The sequence below is a fragment of the Sarcophilus harrisii genome, chromosome 2, assembly GCF_902635505.1.
Source record: "Sarcophilus harrisii chromosome 2, mSarHar1.11, whole genome shotgun sequence".
NCBI lineage: Eukaryota > Metazoa > Chordata > Mammalia > Dasyuromorphia > Dasyuridae > Sarcophilus > Sarcophilus harrisii.
The window spans coordinates 528735968-528755424 of NC_045427.1; the positions used below are offsets into that span (position 1 = coordinate 528735968).

The window sequence follows — 19457 nt, forward strand, 5'->3', positions numbered from 1 at the left end:
GCCCTTATTATACTGAAGAGATTTTTGATTTTTAGGTATATACCCTTCAAAGTTGCTGAAGACTTTCCTGGCAAATCAACTGCACAAGTCAATGCAATTACATAAATATTTATCAAGCACTTACTCTGAGCCAGGTGCTGTGCTAGGTGCTGGGATTACAAAGGTAGAAACAAAATAGTCCCTGCCTTTAAGGAACTTAAGTTAGTTCTATTGTGCCCAAAGATGGAGAAATGTTTCTAGATATGTTTGAATGAATAAAAAAAAACCTTTTTGAAGTGGTTTTGTAGAAACATTTGAGTGAAAAAAAAATTTCTGAACGTTTTCTATATTGCAAATTCAATATATCTTAATGAGTCATATTGTTATCACTAAAGATAAGTGATGTTAGGCTCCATTTTAAAAAGCACAGTATCCATAATGAGGGAAGTGGGAGTCTGATGACATCAACATTGTTGACTCAGTTTACTCATCTGTAAAATGAGCTAAAGAAGGAAATGGCAAATAACTCCAGTATCTTTGACAAGAAAACTGCCAATGGAGTCATGAGGGATCAGGAACGACTGAACAGCAACAATAACAACTATTTTCAAAACATTTCTCAATTATATTTCAGTCTGATTGGAGCCAAATTAGGAGGCAGGATGTAGCCAGAGAGCCCTGGTTTGCCATCTCTGTTGTAAAGGGCATATATTAATTTAGGTACTGGTTTGACTAAATGGTTTGTGAGGTCCCCTCTTCAGGTCCCTGAGAGCTGTTGCTGCTGACACATCCTTATTTAGTTATTCTGAATTTAGGGAGTTCAGTAGGGATTTGTAAAGATTGTTAAGGTCAACTCCATGATACATTTTTTTAATTTAGGTGCTCTGTTTTCTCCATTTCTTCTTAGAAAATATCTTCCTGAATCTATCACACAGGTTGTATGTGTCAGAGGCAATGATCTGATCCCATGTGTTAGTCTGACTCAAGAATCAGTGATTTGAATGAAAGACCTTTTGAAGTACTATTGACCTCAGCTACTAGATAATGCAGTGGTAACCCCAATTGCTAAAAAAAAAAAAAAAAAAAAAAAAAAAAAAAAAAAAAAAAAAAAAAAGGCCGATTGAGCTTTTTCTTAAAGGTCCTTATAAACCTACTGGGGTTATCCTCCTTCCTATATCACTCTTGCACTTTAGTACCTGGAGTTTGAGGACTATGAATATGTTCTTATCTCTAAGCAATCTCCTGTTCTGTCTTTATACTTATAAAGGAAATCCAAACTGGGAGGAATGGCCAGAGTAAACTGTCATCAGGTCCTCCAGATACCTTTGGAGGCTATTGGCAGAGCTGGACTTAGACATCAGCAACTCAGAAGTATGATTTAAGGAGGCCAGAGGACACCTCTACCCACAATTGTCCCCCCTATCCACATGCCAGAGTGTCTGCAGTTCCATTATTAGATTTTTTTTTTCCCCTTTGGATTAAGGTTTGCTCACTGCATCTACTTTTAAAACTGGAGATATTTCCTTGGCCATAAATTGAATCCATAACGTAGGGATGAGAATTTATCCTTTGTATTACTTTCCTTTACTTAACAGGAGGGCTCTGAGAGAAACTCCACGTGCTAGGGTAAGAGATAAAGGGGTAAACGAGGCAGAAGTATGTGTGTGTTGCAGGTGGGTATGGGAGGGAGGGAGGAAACGTCTAACAAAGACAACTGAGCAACTTCAAAATTTTGCCAGAAGTTACCCAGGTTATGAATATTGATCAAGATCTGATCATTACCAGATGGAGGATGGAGTTCCTTTCTTATTTTTGTTTCTAAAGGGCAGATTTCCAAACAACTGACCCCTTGAAACCCTGTGTACTCACTTTGCAAGCTCTCCTATTGGGAATGATTCTCAGGAGCCCGTGGCTGTGTGGTTGCTGCTTTTTCTGATGCTTGGAGCCAGAGGGGTTATGCAGAACAAAGTTTTCAATTATGTCTTTTTTTTTTCTTTTTTGACAGGCACAACTGATTGCTCAGTCCATTGGCCAGGCATTCAGCGTGGCCTACCAAGAATTTCTACGGGCCAATGGCATTAACCCTGAAGACCTAAGTCAGAAAGAATATAGTGACATTATCAATACTCAAGAAATGTATAATGATGACCTTATACATTTCTCTAATTCAGAAAATTGCAAAGAGGTAAGCTTATTGCTTTAATTTTCCAGAAAAGAGTTCTTAAATTATATTTATCTACTAACTTATGCATTCCTGTTCTAGCTTCTTATCATAATTGAACAATGCAGTGGTGGAATGAAGGCATTTTTATGGGAAAATACCTCTTTTATATGTAGGCTTATCAGGGATGCTTGACGTTGTTGGTGGAGCCTTTGTACATCTATCATAAAAATAATTGCTTTTACATTTGATTGAAGTGGTGAACAAAGACTGCATCTTGCATGTCCTTGTAGTGTTGCCTACTTGTGTGTTGTAATGAGGTGTTGATATAACAAAGGAGATTGTAATCAGTTTTAATGACCTTGAAAATTTACATTTTAATGGTTTTTATTGTCACTGATTGGCACTCAGCAGTTTGGAAAAACAGAGCTGACATTTCAGAAAAGCTTTCTTCCATCTTTTGAAATGAAATATTAACAGAGTATTTGGGAGGGCCTGGATGCTTTTGTATTCCAAAGCTATGAACTGGTTTTGGTTAAGGGTGGGGAGATGCCCATAGGAGGCTTTTTGCAAAGGTCTGAAGATAGAGGCATTCCGTGGACTTAGCACAAAAGTAAAATGGGAGAAGGGGAGGAGGAAGAGGAGGAAACTGCCCCTGTGCTCGCTTCCTTTGAAGCCATCTTGCTTAGACTGACAAGGAACTGCTCTCTAGGCTCTACCTGTGTGTAGACATTCGCGCTGCTTTAGTTCTGTGAGACCAGCAGCAAAGGCTATCCAGGGCACCAGTGGCCTGGTACATGTTGTTGCCACAGTAGGGCCAATTAACCTTTGTATTCCCCATGCAATTTCTCTGACCTTTCTGGAACTGGAGTTTGGCTGTGAAGAGAAGTGTTCCTGTGTCACAATATATGGACCATAGGGATTGTCGGATTGTCTGAGCCTCTTGAGGCTGAGTGATCAGAATTTGCCGGTCCAAGATGGTAAGACTGGAACCATACTCTCCCTTCTTCTCTGTCAGAAAGGAAGCTTCAGCCCCAGTTGGATACTCTTGCATGCTTAGTGTTTCTACTTTGCACAGAGCTTGGGTTAAACTAAGGGTTTTTAACACCTTGATTAATATTCTTTATTGATATCCTTAGTGAAAGTCTGTGTTTAGGAATAAGACAATCTTGTCTGCACTTAAGGACAGGTGAGTGCAACATTGCTCATGGGGCACCACCATTGGATAATTCGGCTCACCAGACTTTTCCCACAAGAAGTTTCCAGCCCCTCTGTTTGGTCATTTTCAGTCATGGTTGACTCTGTGTGGCCCTATTTGAGTTCTCTTGGCAGAGATACTGGAGTGGTTTCTCCAAATCATTTTATAGACGAGGAAACTGAGGTAAACATGGTTAAGAGACCTGCCCAGGATCGCAAAGCTAGTAAATGTCTGAGGCCAGCTTTGAATTCAGGAAGATGAAGCTCCCTGACTCCAGGCCTGACACTCTCTCCATTGCACCCCGGGGCTGCCTTTTACAGCCTACAAAATCCTTTCTATTCTCTCTGGCCTGTTGGGACATTAATCCAGAAAAGACTCTAGTTAGTGTATAAAGTCATGGCCATTAAATGGGAGTAAAGATAACTATCTCGAAAAACATGGAAGTACTATGAGCTTTCAAGACTCACAAAGATAGGATGTATATGTAGGGTGGAAGAATAGAGGTTGGACTTTATTTGGTTTCAGAATTGATCTAGGCTAACAATCAGTCAACAAAAATTTATTACCATATGTGGAATATATAAGTTTGAAATATCTTTACTTTTTAGAAACCTTCAATCTAACTGAAAGATACATACACATGAAACAATGTTTAATTTTTGTGTAGGATATATCCAAACCACAGGGTGGTGCTATGAGTCTGGAGGACTTTAGAACCTTTTCAGAAGACTGAGACTCAATGTAGAGAATGGTATTGATTGAGTTACTCTGAATCTCCTATGTATCTTCTATATTTCCTGTGGGGAAGACCAAAGGCTAACATATACTTAATATATGTGTTTCTTACCTTGATTGCTTATGTGGGATCTGGGGATCTTTTTACCTCCTTTTGTATGATGTAGACGTGAATTATATTCTGAGTTTTTCCATAGAGGACGCTGAGGAGGGGAAATGAGTCAGAGAGTAATTGAGGGAGCATCCTAACATTGAGCCCCAACCTTGGAACACTAGTCTGTGTATTGCTTACAAAGGAGATTGTAATTACTATAGGTGCTAAAGTGTATGATATTTGTATATTAAATTCTATAAGACTGAAAAGAAGAGAGAGATCAAAGATCAAACTGGTCCTTATTTACTCTCTTTCCTCCAATCTGTTCTATACATCCAAGTCAAATTAATCTTCCTAAAACACCATATAGTGTGTGCATATATATATATATATGTATATATATATACATATATATATGTGTGTGTCATTTTTCTGGAAAGAACAAAAACAAAACAAAATCACTTAGTGCCTTAATATTTTTTACTTGGCATTCAAGTTCTATCAAAATCTAACTACAATTTTACTTCGCCATAATTATTTTGTACTATTTGTCTATGCATCACCAAAGCTCACCTGTTTATTTATATCTCTTATATATATTTATGTTCCCATTGTTTTCTTTGCTTGGAATATCTTCTTTTCTTTTATGAATCATATCCTTTATTATCCTCCTTTCTTCAATCAATCAACAAGCATTTATAATGTCCCTACTATTTGCCAGTCCAATGCCACTTCTTCCATGAAGACTTCTCTATACATTATAGCTCACAAAGATCTCTCGTCTCTAATCTCCATTAACTCTTAATGTCTGTACTATTCATTTGGCACTTAGAATGTGCTATCTGGCCAAGTTAAAATGAGTATTCCATATCCTTTGGTAGATTATAATCTGATTCACATTAAATATTGTCTTAAGCATTTTTTCTTCCCTCCAATGTCTAGCACTTGCCTTGTACAATTAAGAGCATGATTTTAACTCAATAAATGTTTACTTATTCATTCATTGAATGAGTAGACTTAAGTTGAGAAGACTTCTTGTAGGAGATGATATTTGAAAAACACCTGAAGGATGGATAAAATTTGTATACATTAGAAGGGAGATGGGAGTGTATAATAATTGAGGGAAGCACAAGGAACTATAGGATTGCTGGATATCTCTGAGGAGGAGACAAACAGGATAAAGGCTATGTTTAAAGAAGTTTGGTCCAATGGTGGCATGTACACTGGATTACAAAGGAGAACCTGGAGATAGAGAGACCATGCACAAAAATACTACAGTAACTTAGGTGGGAGATGATGAGGGCTAATGCTAGGTAGTTTCAGTAAAGAAAATGGAAAGGAAGGAGTGGCTTTGAGTGATTTTTTTAAAATAATATTTCAAAGGAAAAATTAATAGGACTTTGTTCCTTACTAAAAAGGAATAGGGCTTTCCATTTCTCTTTCCTTCTTGTGCTAATATGGATAGCATCAGGAAGGTCATTCTGTCACACATATCCATACTGCATATACCTAGCTATCAGTTTCTTAGTGGAAAGACCCAGAAGTTGAATGAAAAGGAAGCTTTTTACTTAATGAAATTTAATTATAATTTCCTCTAGATCTGGAATCTCTATAGCCTTAATTGATAATTCAGATTACACTTAGACCATAACAGGCAAAACAGGGAAAATATCTACTGAGCAGAGTTGTAAGGAAAATATTGTTAACTTAAAAGGGTTATATAAGTGCATGTTTTCTTATTATTATTGTCATCATTATAACTATTGAAAGTCTTATAGTGATATTAATTTCAAAGGCCCTGATTACATATTCTTCAATTCTTGGGATTATCTAGCGTGTGAAACCATATATGTGACAGAGATTGAGTTTTACTAAGAGAAAAAGATGATGGCTAGATATTATAAGTAAAAAATCCTCTTGTGACTAAATCTGAAACTAACAGGCACAGCTTTACTAAGGTTAATAGGGCTTCACATTATGGCATTAAGCCAGCCAACTCCCTTGAGATTCAAGTGGAGAGAGCAGGCACTCATCCAGTTCTCAAAATTGGGGGCCATGTTTAGGTCTTGTTTGCTGATGTGCCAGGTGGTTGTAGGATCAACACCAGTCACATTAATATCTATTTTATTTCATTGCAGCTCCATATAGAAAAGCAAAAGGGAGAAATCCTTGGTGTGGTGATCGTGGAATCAGGCTGGGGTTCCATCCTCCCCACAGTGATTCTGGCTAACATGATGAATGGGGGTCCAGCAGCTCGATCTGGGAAACTGAGCATTGGAGACCAGATAATGTCGATCAATGGCACCAGCCTAGTGGGTCTTCCTCTTGCAACATGCCAGGGAATCATCAAGGTACTATTGATTAATTTCTCCCTTCCTGTCCCTATCCCTTTCCCTCTCCCTCTCTTGTGCCCTCTCCCCCTCTCTGCTTCTCTCTCTTCTCCTTCTCTCTAGCTCTCTCCTCTCCTTCCCCCTCTCTCTTTCTCTCTCCTTCCCTCCCTCCCTCTTTGTCTTTCTCTCCCTCTCCTTCCCTCTTCCTTCTCTTCTTCTCTCTTGCTCCATCTCCTTCCCTCTCTCTCCTTCTCCCTCTCTCTTTTCCTTCTCTTTCTCTATTTTCTCTCCTTTCTCTCTCTTCCTCCCTCCCTCCTTTTTTCCTGCGTCCCTTTCCACACCCATCAACTTTTAAGGACCTATTATTGATCCTTACTTTTTCTATAAGGATTTTGGGAGTGTGGAAAAGTTTGATTCTGCTTCTCTGAGAATTAAGTCAACATACATCCAATGTGATGCCTGGGTTAGGTAGAAGAGATACTCCACATTTATATATAGCATTGATTTCCTAAAACTCAGGGCCTCTACCATTCTAAGAGTCTCTCACAAACAGTGGACCCCACAGAACATTTCATATTTAAAGTGTGGACAGGAGGAGTTCATAGAATCTTGGAAATGTAAGAGACCTCAGATTTTGGACAATACTTAACAAGCAGTCATCCAGTCATTGCTTGGAGACCTCCACGTTCAGGCAGTCCAGTTTAGCCAGTCACTTAGAAGACAGTATAATACCCTGATTCTCTCCAGGCAATAACTCCACATAATAGTTGTCTACAAGACATGGTTTCCTTGAATGCTTGGCCATAAATAATAGGAGTGAGATGCTGGTTTTAGTTTGGGCTTTTGATGAAATAAAAGGATCTCACTGTCTCCAAGACATCCTAAGACTGCTCTGAGTATTGTTACAAAGTGGGTTTTTTCCTATATCAAGTTTAAATTGGACTTTTTGAAACTTATTGATTACTATTAAGGGGAAAAAAGAGTATCATAAAAAATTGGAACATGACTTCAGGTGGGCCACATTTTAAACAATAGAAGTGTTTCTGAAAATTATAAGATCTTTGAAAGTCAAAACTAGAAATATCAATAGAAGTCACATGACCCAAACTTGATGTCAATGTGGGTTACATGTGTCAGGAATTAAACCCAGATGTCCTGAATTCCAGTGGAAGAATCCTCCCATTATGCCATATTACCTACTGTCAAATCTAAAAGGGACCTTCATTCTTAAGGTGGAGAGAACTGAGCCCCCAAGAGAAGATATTTGCCAAGTTAATGTCAGAACTAGAACTAGACCCCAGTATATGAATTGTTTTTTGAGTGATTTCTTAAAATGTATCAAGGGAGCCCTCTATTTAGAAAAAAATGTGAAAATATTTTTATTTAAATTTTTAAAAAACTATTTTATCATAACTCATCATTGCTTAGCTTATTTGTAAATTTGAATTTTTGACATAATGACCACCTCCAAGTAGGGCATGTGTACATTTATGCAGGGATAGGGAATAGAAGGCAGGTATTTTAGGAACCCGTGGGTCCAGGTTCCTTTTTCTGGTGCTTTAATGTCTCCAGAAAGTAGTTTAAGGCTGCTAGGAAGCCTGCTGAGCTATTGAGCACAGTGCTGATTTAGCCAATGCTTTGTACACATACAGAACCATCTTGTCAGTTTATAATTTATTCACCAGCTAATCAAGGCCACAGTATTACAGCAGAGGATGAGGGACTGGTTCCCTTGTCCTCCTCCCACACTCCCTCCCTCTGTGTTCTTCAGGGCCAGAGAAAGGGATTTCATTCCTCTTTTTTATCTAGTGAAATAAAGCCCTTTGTTTGGTCCAGGAAATCAAACATGCAGTGTCTCCGCACAGGACTAAGCAGATAGCATCTGCCTAATGGGCAAATCATACAGATAAACCAGAAGATAGATTTTCATATGAGTTCATAGCTGACTAAATTCTTCTCCTCCTAGCCAGGTTCCCCACAGAGCTGAAAGCCAAGCTCTGAGTTCTTACCAGTCAGTCGGAGGATAATGTAATACCCGATGTCTTTTTTTATGGGCAAGAGCTCCATATAATGGCTGTCTACAAGGCACCATTTCCATGAATGTCTGTCTATAAGATAGTAGGGGTAAGACTCTGTTCTTAGGTTAGGCATTTTTGATAACACAAAAGAATCCCAGTGACTCTAGGCTGTTATGAATGTTGATAAAATGTCACCTTATCAGAAAAGCCACAGAGGAAAGGGGACAGACTTCTCTGGGTCTGATAGAATAGCTCCCCTAGGCTAGAAGGAGCAAATTTGATTTAGTGCTGTAGGAGCAGTTCTCAGTCACAGAAAATATTCTTTTCATGTACAGTTAAGGCGAATAAGAGGTGGAGAGGGCCATATTGTCTCAGGGATTTGGTCTCTGTGTTCATGCTTACTTTTGATTACCAAATTTAGCCTCAGGCAGCCAGAAAATGGACCACTTTCCAATCAGATATTACTGTTTAAACTCAAAAAAAAGTCCTTGGATGTCACCTTGTCATAGACTTTCTAAAAAATCATAGCATCTCAGAATTGAAATGGCCCTAAAAGGTCATCTGAAGTGTCATAGTAAATATTTGAGGCCAGATTCTGTCTACTAGCTGTGTGAAACCGAGTTACTCACTTAACCCCGTTTGCCTTAGTTTCCTCATCTGTAAAATGAGTTAGAGAAGAAAGTGATAAAGCACTCCAGTATCTTTACCCAGAAAACCTCAGATGGAGTCGTGAAGAGGCAGACATGACTGAAAAATGACAAAAATGAAAAATGACTGTACAGCACCACAAAAAAGTATCTGATCCAATCCCTACCAAAAATAAGTATATTATCTAGGCAATCTTCAACAAGCATCATCAAATTATTGCTAGACATTGAAAAGATGGGGTATCCATTACCTCCTGAGGCCAGTATTGGATAATTATTAATCAGATAATCAACAAACATATATTATGGACCAACTTTGTGCCAGGCCCTGAGGATAAGACAAAAGCAAAATGACTCTCCTCTCAAGGATATTACATTCTAACAGAAGAGATTACAGTCCAACATTCTAAGACATTTTTCCTAATAATGAGCCAAAATTAGCATCTCTGTAACTTTCATCCTTTGCCCCTAATTCTTCTTTCTGAGGCCAAGCAAAATAAATTTACCTTTTAACATATTTGAAGATAGCTGTTCTATCAATTCCTTTTCACTTCATTCATCATTCACTTTCCCCAAGTCCTCTTTTCTTCTGGCTAAACACTACTGTTCCTTCAGCCAGTCTTTAAGTAGAGGCTTATTGTTTTCATTTCTAGCCTGATCATTCTCTTCTGGTTCCAGATTATCAATATCCTTCCTAAAATGTCATAGCCTAGATCTAGAGTATAGGAGGACTACTATTTGTCCTATTTTGGACACCACACATCTACTAAGTTGAAAATAAAATTATCCTTTCGGGGTGCTTGGCTCACTGTTGCCTAATGCTGAACTTGCAATCCCCATTAAAACACATAGTTTTTACATTCATTATGGTTTTATGTTGTCTAGCAATGTCTTCACCATGCTAAACCTGAGCAGTTGTAGAACTTTACATTTCATCTTGCTAAATTTGATGTATTGGTGTCCCTGTTAGTCAGGAATTTTTTGGATATTAAACCATTTATTTATTTTGTTAATCATCCCTTTTGTCTTTGTGCTATGTACCAAAGGCATTTTTTATTTATTATTATTTTAATTAATTGATTAATTATTAATTCCTTATCTAATAGAACCTCTGCCCCAGAGAATGTCACAATATGTAATTATTTTCTGAGACCGTAAAATTATTTTCCCAACATGTATCATGTATATATATATTGAGACTAATCAAATACAAAACCAAAAGGGAAGGCTTAGGATAGGATGCCCTTAATGCAGTCACTTCATCAAAAGTATGGCTGGTTTTTGTTTACCATAGCTTGGCAACATAAGGTTTTTGTCACTATTTGCAGTTTAACTGCCTAGTTCACTCATATTTTCATACCCATTTCAACACCACAGATGTATTTCTCTGAGGTTTGTTTTTTGTTGTTGTTCTTTGGTCATAGAGAAACCAATATGCTTTATTTCTGGGTTTGTTTCCAGGTTCAAAGTACCCTATTTGTAGCCCAACCTGAATCTAACTCATTAATTTTCTTGGATTTAGTCTTTGAATTTGTTTCTCTGTTCATTGAACCCTTGGCCTAACTTCTCTGAGTTTATCTCAATCTTCCCCACCTCAAAACTTCCTCAATAATTTTGATGTACAAATTCTCTAAAAATATCTCTTTGTAAAATTCAGAGCACCCTTAACATTCTGACCTATTGCTATTCTTAGGTCCATCATACTGAAGATGTCATTCATAGTTTATAGGTTTTGATTTCTACTGTATCTTCTCTACCAAGTCAAAGTAAAACACATGGCATCACAATAAAACAAAACATTTACTTAAAACAGAATTTAAAGTAAAACAAAACAAACAAATAATAAAATAAAAACAAATAATGAAACCAAAAAGTAAGTCTCCTTACCACCCACTTCCCAGAGTTATGGTAGATCATCATAGGCAAATTTCCTTCATGCATGGGTTTATTATATTAGTATCTACAGCCATTTCATATAATTTCTTCCTTCTTATCTCCATTCCTTGAGCTGGTTTTTTAGTATGGCACTGAAGGGTAAGGAAAAGAAGGGGCATTTAAAACTTGCTAAATGGATGAATAGAAAACATTAGTGTCTGGAAGCTAGTTTTTCTCAGTTTGGGAATGTTGAAACCTCAGGATATTGTATGCCATATCTGAGCAAAGGAACAGTGGAGAGAAGTAGCTATTCCTCTGCTTTGTCTTGGGAACCATAATGAAAGTGTTTTGTTTTTTGTTTTTATAATCAAGTCTACCAGGAAGCTCATGCAAACATGAAAGAGGCCTTGGTGGATCATAAATCAACCACTGGGGCAATATGGTTCAGAAAGGGTTAACTACCAGAGAGACAACTGGTCTAAAAATAGTTTTCATTTTTCTTTTCTCCTTTTTCTCAGTCTCTGCTGCTACAGTATTCAGCTTGCTTCTTATCACTTCTGATGCCTCCACACAATTTTTAACCTGGATACATTAAAAATATACTTGTCTAAATTGAGATTATGCTAAGATAACATCACCTACTGGTTTTATGTACTAGCTTTTGAGAGGATATAGGTCACAAAGTGAAGCTAATATTTGTACTCTATAATAATTAGAGGGAAAAGGATATAAAATGAGAAGAGCTAGGTTAAGCCAATTGGTTGCACCCCCACCCTCCCATATGATTAGGTTCTGCCATTAATTAATTATATTACCTCACGCAAATCAATTAATATCTATGGAGGGGTGACAAGAACACTGGGTTTGGAGTCAGTTGACCTGGGAAACCTCTGTGATCTTGAGGCAAGATACTCTTCTCTGATCTCAGTTTCCTAATCTGTAAAATGAATCAGTTAAACTAGCAGATGCTTAAGATTCCTTCCAGATCTGAATCCTCTCTTCTTTTGATCTTCAGTTTCCTCATCTGTAAAATCAAACAAGAGCATTTTTAAGTACCTACTATGTGCCAGGGACTGCTAGGTCCTGGAGTACAAAAAACAAAGATTGAAACAGTCCCTACCCTCAAAGAGCTTACATTCCAATATGAGGTGCTTAAGACTATGTGATTTTTAAGTGATTTCTAAAATTTCTGTGAGTCTAAAGATGCTCAGGATATTTTGGTTTGCAGTATCATACATATCTGCCTCTTTGACAGGGTTTGAAGAATCAGATCCAAGTGAAACTCAACATTGTCAGCTGTCCACCCGTCACGACAGTCCTCATCAAACGACCTGACCTGAAATACCAGCTGGGTTTTAGCGTACAGAATGGGATCGTAAGTCAACACTACTTTACTATGTGCTGTCTTGATGAAAATCTATATTTAAAACCTTAATGCAATGGATGCTATAAATTACTTAGTAGTGAGAACTTGGCAGATTAGATGCTTGCACTTATTCCTCTGCTCTTGAACAAAATGTCTCTGTAGCAGATCCAACTAGGGTTACTGTGTTCCAGGAGACCTGTTTGCTGCAGAGGTCATTTCCAAGCAAATGGGGCACCTATCTTCAGTGCCTATCTTGCCAAAGGACTCACAGAAACATCTCCTTACCCTCTGACAGGATTGTATTCATGACCAGCTTTGGTCATGGCAACAGTGACAGTCACCTATCCCAGCCCTCTGGGGCCAGGGTGAGGACCACATGTATTGCCAAAAAACTAAACCATGGGGAAGTAACTACTGGACCAGTGGCATTCTCTGGGGCTTCTGCTACTTTTTAGATCTCTTAGGGCTAGCTGGGATGGCAGCATTAGAGTAATGAGTGTAAAAGATATTCGTAAGGGACTCTATTCAAATTTAGCTTGTTCATGTTTATGGGAAATTGGGATAGCAAGTTAAAACCCATAGTAATCTCCAAATCCCATTTTCATTAATAATTTCATCCTGTCAGCTCATTGATCTGAGCTTGACTTCTGTATTTTAGCTTTCTTTGCCTTTCCATAAGCACTCTCTGAGGCAGAGGTTCCAGTGAATAATGAAAGTGTTAAAGGTAAATCACAAGAAGAAGGAGGAGAGCAAGGAAGGGATCTGGATAATTCACAACAGAGTAATCAAACTTTGAGTAGCTGATAGCTGACCTGCCCTATATGAGAAGAAGGGAGAGATGGGGGAATAAGGATGACAGTGAGAGTATATTTATAAAGAACCTAGAGTATACTTCAAAGGCAGATATTTTACTTTTTTTCAATGAATGGTATGATTACGGGGTCTCATTTCCTTTAGGTCTCTAAAGAGAATCATTAATTGGTGGTTTGGTTTCAGCCTAATAGCTAGAGGAACAGCCATCAGGTAGAAAAAATTGTAGAGGTCACCCCCGTCATTTTAGAATGAAAAAACTAAGGTCTAAAAAGATTACTTGGCTTGTGAAATTCTTACAAGTGGCTGACTGTGGATTCAAATCCAGATGCTCTGTCTTTCCTTTATAATACTCTTTCAACTTGGAGGCAGCTTAATGGCACAGTAGATAGAGTTCTAGGGCTGAAGTCAGGAAAGCCTAATTTCAGATCTAGTCTCAGATGCTTACTAGCTGTATAATACCAGGCAAGTAATTTAATCTGTTTTCCTCACTTTCTTCATCTATAAAAAGGGGATAATAAATAATATTTAACACAATGCCAGGCACATGACATGCATTATTATTCTTGTTATGTAGTACATAGATGGTATGAATAATTATTAATGGTATGCATTATTCTTATTATATAAATGTGGTATAGATGGTTTACACAATTATAAATGGTATACATTATTCTTATTATATAAATATGGTATAGATGATTTACATAATTGTAAATGGTATACATTATTCTTATATAAATATGGTATAGATGTTTACATAATTATAAATGGTATACATTATTCTTATTATATAAATGGTACAAATGATATACATAATAATAAATGGTATGCATTATTTTATAAAGAACATATAGATGGCATTCATAATTGTAATGGTATGCATTATTAGTATTATTACTTTATTGCATTCTAGATTGGGCGTTAGGACTGAGTTTGAAATCTGTTTCTATCAAATGTCACTTGTATGCCTCTGAACAAATCATTTCACTTTATTTTATTTCAGTTTACAGCTGAGTAAAATGGATGTTTGAACTAGATGCCCTCTAAGGACCCTCCTCTTTTTAAATCTCTCATGTTCTCATAGCAAATGACTAGGTCAGACAAGTGTTACTTTGAGCCATAATGATTTGGCCAAGCATGAGGTTATTTTCCCTATAACATCCAAGACTACCAATATGGTTAGCATAGAATACTAATTTAACATGAAAGGAAGATAGTTTCCCTGAAGACCAGGTTTCTTTACTCATGCTCAGACTTGTCCTTCCTAGTTAAAAATCTGACATTTGTCCTGGTTTCAGTGTGTGCAGTTTTCTAGGATTACAGATTTTAGAGCTGTATGCAGCTTTAGCTGGCACAAGACCATAGAATGAAGAAGACTCAGAGCTGGGTGAGAATTTAGAGGTCATTTCATTTCAACCCCCTCCTTTTACATGTGAAGAAGCTGATATAGGAGTAGCTGTTCCTTGCCCAACCTCCTGATTTTACAGATGAGAAAAATGAGTCAAAACAAAGTTGTGACTTTCCTAAGGTAGATCCAATAAATTGCAGAGTAGTAGAGTTAGGATTTGAGTGTAAGTTTTCTGATTCTATAGAAGTTCCTTATCCATTATATTGAACAATCATCTTATTTAGAAAATAAAAAATAACAAAATTAAGAGGCTCAAACTGACTAGGCTCTTGTGACAGAATCCAGCGACCGCATTTAAGGAATCAGATTTCATTTCATTTCCATTGGGAAATAACCTTGTTTATTAAGTTGATGTGATATTTCTATTCTTTAGAGTTGATCTTTGTAGATTTTTATGGTATTTTTCAATGACTATTTAATAGAAATAAGATTATCTAAGAGGACATAGTTGACAAAAAGGGAAAGATGGCATTCTCAAGATTATCTAGTCCCTTTCAGGGAACTATTTTGTATAAATAAAATATAAAGTATAACTTCACAGATTCAATCAATCAATATTTATTAGGTGTCTGCTATGTGTCAGGCATTGTGGTAAAGCACTGAGGACACAAAAAGAGATAAAAGACAACCTCTGCCCTCGAGGAGCTTTTAATCTAATGGGGGCGGGGGGGGGGGGGGGGGGGGGGGGGGGGGCGAAGGAAGTAGGGGAGAATTAGAGGGAGTGAAAGCTTGTATATATACAAGCTATATATAAGAAATAATTAACAAATGGAAGGCACTAGAATTAAGAGGGATTGGGGAAGAGTAGTAAAGTAGAAATGTGAAAGGCATTGTTTATAAACAGTAACTTCCTTGTTTTCTGCTGTGCTTTAAAGACAGTGGTAATATAATTGATTAAACAGTAAATTAAGAAAGATTTGAGTTCAAATTCTCACTCTAATATTCTAGCTGTGACACCCCAGGGAAGCCATGAATGTCTAGTCTCTCAAGCTGCTACCTAAAACTTTGTTACTAAGTCATGAGTGGTTGGTGGGTATTCTTCCACCAGTTTTCCTACTAGCAATATTACAGATCATTCAAGCATTCCTTCTTTATTTCAGAGGTAAGAGAAATGCGATAGAGGAAGTGCAGAAGAATGATTAAGACATATTAGCTGTGAAACAAAGGATTTGTGATTTTACTTCTGAATCTGATAGCCCAAACTGGGTTATTAAAAACAAAAACAAAAAACAACCTTCAATTAAGGAGATTCTGGGCAATGGAAAAAGAAATGGTGGGGGGTGGTTCTGGTTAAATGAATTTTGTGGTTAAGTGATGGCTATAATCTGAATCCATTTTTAAAAAATTGAATCCAGATTATTTAAACATTGCATAAAATTAGTATTAGTTTAACTTTCAAAAGTACACTCAACTCAAGGTTGAGGATCTTGTTAGATTACTTCAGTCCTTCAAAAGTTTCATGATTTCATTGGTGTTAATATTTTCTTCATTGATGCAACCCTTCCATGTACTGAAGCTTCTTACATTTCTATGGCTAAAATACATGTGTCACTTAGTCATGAGACTCTTCGATCAGGCTCTCCAAAGACAAACCCATGCTGTCAGTGACCAGACCTAAGTATGACAAGTATTCCATGGACCTTTCAAGCTTGGTAGGACATTACTGGAACCTTGATTCTGTTGGCATAATCTTCGAGAATCCCAGGTTATATCCATGCTGTGACTGTATCTAAGATAATGGCAAGAATGGGACTTTTAGTTTCACTTGATACAGGAAACTCATAGATAAGAAACCTATACAAGGTCAATGCATTCTCTGCAGCTAAGAGTCCTAGAGGAAGGTGAGTATTTTAGATGAGCTTGTTAAGTATCTTTGTGATGGTTGCAGAAGTACCAACTCACCAAGAATTATGCAGTGATAACTTATGACTTCTTTTTCAAGAAGTGCTTTCATTTATCTAGAGACCCATTGTAAGGTCTTTCCCTCCACAAAGCCTTGAATCTGCTGCTGTTTGCTCAAGTCATGCAGAAATAACACTCTTCTTAGAGTGAATCTGATTTGTGAAGGGGTTAATGTGCTAACTCTTCCAGACACCAGCTGCACTAGGACATGTGGGTGGGATGGTTAAATTGGAGAAATACTACTGATGTCATTGTCCCACATATGGTCAAGCAATTTTTAGCACTGGTTTGTTCTAGGTTTGCTATTGCTTATAGATTTTGTAAGGATAACATTTGCCAATTCATTCACTTCATGTGCCGAAGCTCACCGGTTTATTGCAGAAATTTGAGTTCAGAAATAACCCCAGTTCTAGTGGTTTGGGGAATATCTGGAATCATACTGTGTTTTAAAAGGATTTTAGAGCCAAAAGAATCATAGGATCTTGGATGAAAAGTTGGAAGGGACTATGGCCCATTTAATCCAACTCTCATTTTGTAGATGAAAAACAAGAAGACTAAATGAGCTGCCTGCATTCACAATAACTCGTCTTTTGAGCTCACCATGAAGTAGATTCTCAGGGACTCAGGCAGATTTCTGTAAAGGACAAGGAGCAGAAAAACTCAATTAGGATCCTACCTGCTCCCAAGTGTGTTTGATCCTTCAGCCTGTGTAATTTACCTGAATAAAACAAATGGTGACTGTTATTGTAAACTTAGCGCTCTCTTCTGGACAACATCCTATTGTGTCTGGGCTACTTTAGAGTCCACTATACTATGGTCTGGAACCCAGAGGGAATTTTATAAAATTCAGATGTTTAAAGGGGGGAAGGTTTTACATTTAAGGATAACAAGGAGAATAATAACCATCCAAAAATATTATGTTGAAGGTATTTGTTGGTAAAAATACAGTTATCAAATAAAAGTCTTAAAAGTCTTCTTATGTTTAATTATATTATATTAAAAGAAGCAGATTTTTTTTCATTATGGTGGTTTTTTTTTTCTTTTTTGTCCTTGTATCCTCAATGCCTGAGGATCCACAGTACCTGATATACAATAGGTGTTTAATAAATTCTTGGTGAATTGGACTAGATTGAATGAGATTTGGGAAATCACTACCTCCTAGAACCCTTTCCTGCCAGGATGGCAATCACTGCAGAGAAAGGACATGAGGATTGATATAATTACATCTCCTCCCCTTCTCAGCCACTATCTCATTAGACTGCATCTGCTCATTGTTTGCACAGCTCATCCAGTTCCCCATTTATTTGCATCCATCCAGTGTGTCTATTTTATACATTATATAGATATATTAGAGTTCTTAGGACTGGATGCTGCCAACTTCAGTGTCTATAAAAGGCTCTTTTTGAATCACGGACTTTGGTTAGCAGACTGATCGACATAATGATTACCCTTTAAAAATGATATATCTACTTGAAGTGGTTTTAATCATCTTTGTTTTAATGCCTTAATTTTGTATTTGAAGTTTCAATAAAACCATCTACCTCCTTACCTAAGTGGTGAGGCAGCCTGAAAACAGATTCAAACAAGCCTTAGATAAATTCATGGATGACAGATTCATAATGAGTTATTAGGAAAGATCAGACTCTCCAGAGCTACTGGGCCCTGAACTGGCTCCTTTGCCATTTCAGCCGCTGACCTGCCTTTCTTGGACACTCTGTAGCGAAGCTCCTGAGACCCAGCCTGCGGGTCACTCTCTGGCATGCGGAGGCCCTTGCCCCCCAGCCCCTTCCCAGAGGACAGGCCCCGGCCACCGCGTGACGTGATGCCTTTGGGTGCTTGGGCAGTAACAGAGGGAGAAGTCTCCTTCAGGGTGAATCCCAGAGGCCCAGCCGCGCCAGGTTGCTGTATGATAGATGCTCAGTGGGCGGATTGTAATAAAGGAAGACATTTATTAAACTCCTGGGCTTTCTCTTGTGATACATTGTGGCATGTCCCAGAGTGCGATGGGAAAGTTTTTACAGATGAAGCAAATAAATCTGCATGATTTTATCCTTGTTATGATACATCTCCCCACTGACCCAGAAAATAGGACAAAGGCTGTTGCACAAATCAATCACACTTCCTTGATGCATCCTTATGGCAGCTCTATTATAGTAAATACAGGAAATGAAATGCTAAAAGTCATTCCCACTTCTGAGACAAGCAACAGATGTTAACCTTTCTGTTTCTCACCTGCCTGATTTGGCATTGACGCCAGGCAACTCCAACCAGTGTGTGTGTGTCGTGTGTGTGTATGTGTGTGTGCGTGTGCTCCCACACCCCTTGGTGCCCAAAGCCCCTTTGCAGATGTTCAGATACTTAGCACTTATCTCATTGATCTTGTGCCAACTCTGTGTCCACTGGGCTTTTTAAGATGAGAGGCTCCCTGGGTAACAGCTCGCTAGCGTCCTTTGTCAGCAGTTCCTTCTCTCTCCTGTCCTCTTCCCTCTTCCCAGTCCCCGTGCCCTGTCACAATTGCTGGCCCCCAAGGGAGTTGTACTATTTCTGCTTCATCACTGTACAATCATCTTGCCAATACCCTTGATGCCAATTGGAAGGAAATTATGCTGGGAGACAACAGAGCAGAAAGGCTCTCTCGTCTTCCCAGTGCTACTTCCCAGTCCCTGCCCTAGAACAAAGGGCAGCAGCTGACAAGAGAGGGTGATTTGTCAGAGTGAAGAGTCATGAGGAGAAGAGATTCTGGCCGTGTATGCATGTCTAAGAGTAGCCTGGGAGGGTTATCCTCGAATTAGCCCCTCCATACATCAACAGTGCTCAGAAAACATCTCTATGTGTCTTGAACAAAAACAAACAAAATTCGAAACAAAATAAAATAAAAATAAAACCAAATAACATAGACTGGCAGTCTCTGCTGGGGAGAGCCTTATAATC

At 38.0% G+C, this 19457-nt stretch overlaps 1 protein-coding gene across 6 annotated transcripts in view; it reads left to right on the plus strand.

The window, feature by feature from the left end:
• Positions 1–19457, plus strand: part of APBA2 (amyloid beta precursor protein binding family A member 2) — a 339818-nt gene that overhangs the window by 284233 nt on the left and 36128 nt on the right. For all 6 annotated transcript variants that reach the window (XM_031955464.1, XM_031955470.1, XM_031955469.1 and 3 more), the window contains 3 exons: positions 1985–2164; positions 6306–6518; positions 12293–12412. In XM_031955464.1, the coding sequence (XP_031811324.1) occupies positions 1985–2164; positions 6306–6518; positions 12293–12412 (513 nt within the window). The remainder of the gene's footprint in view (positions 1–1984; positions 2165–6305; positions 6519–12292; positions 12413–19457) is intronic.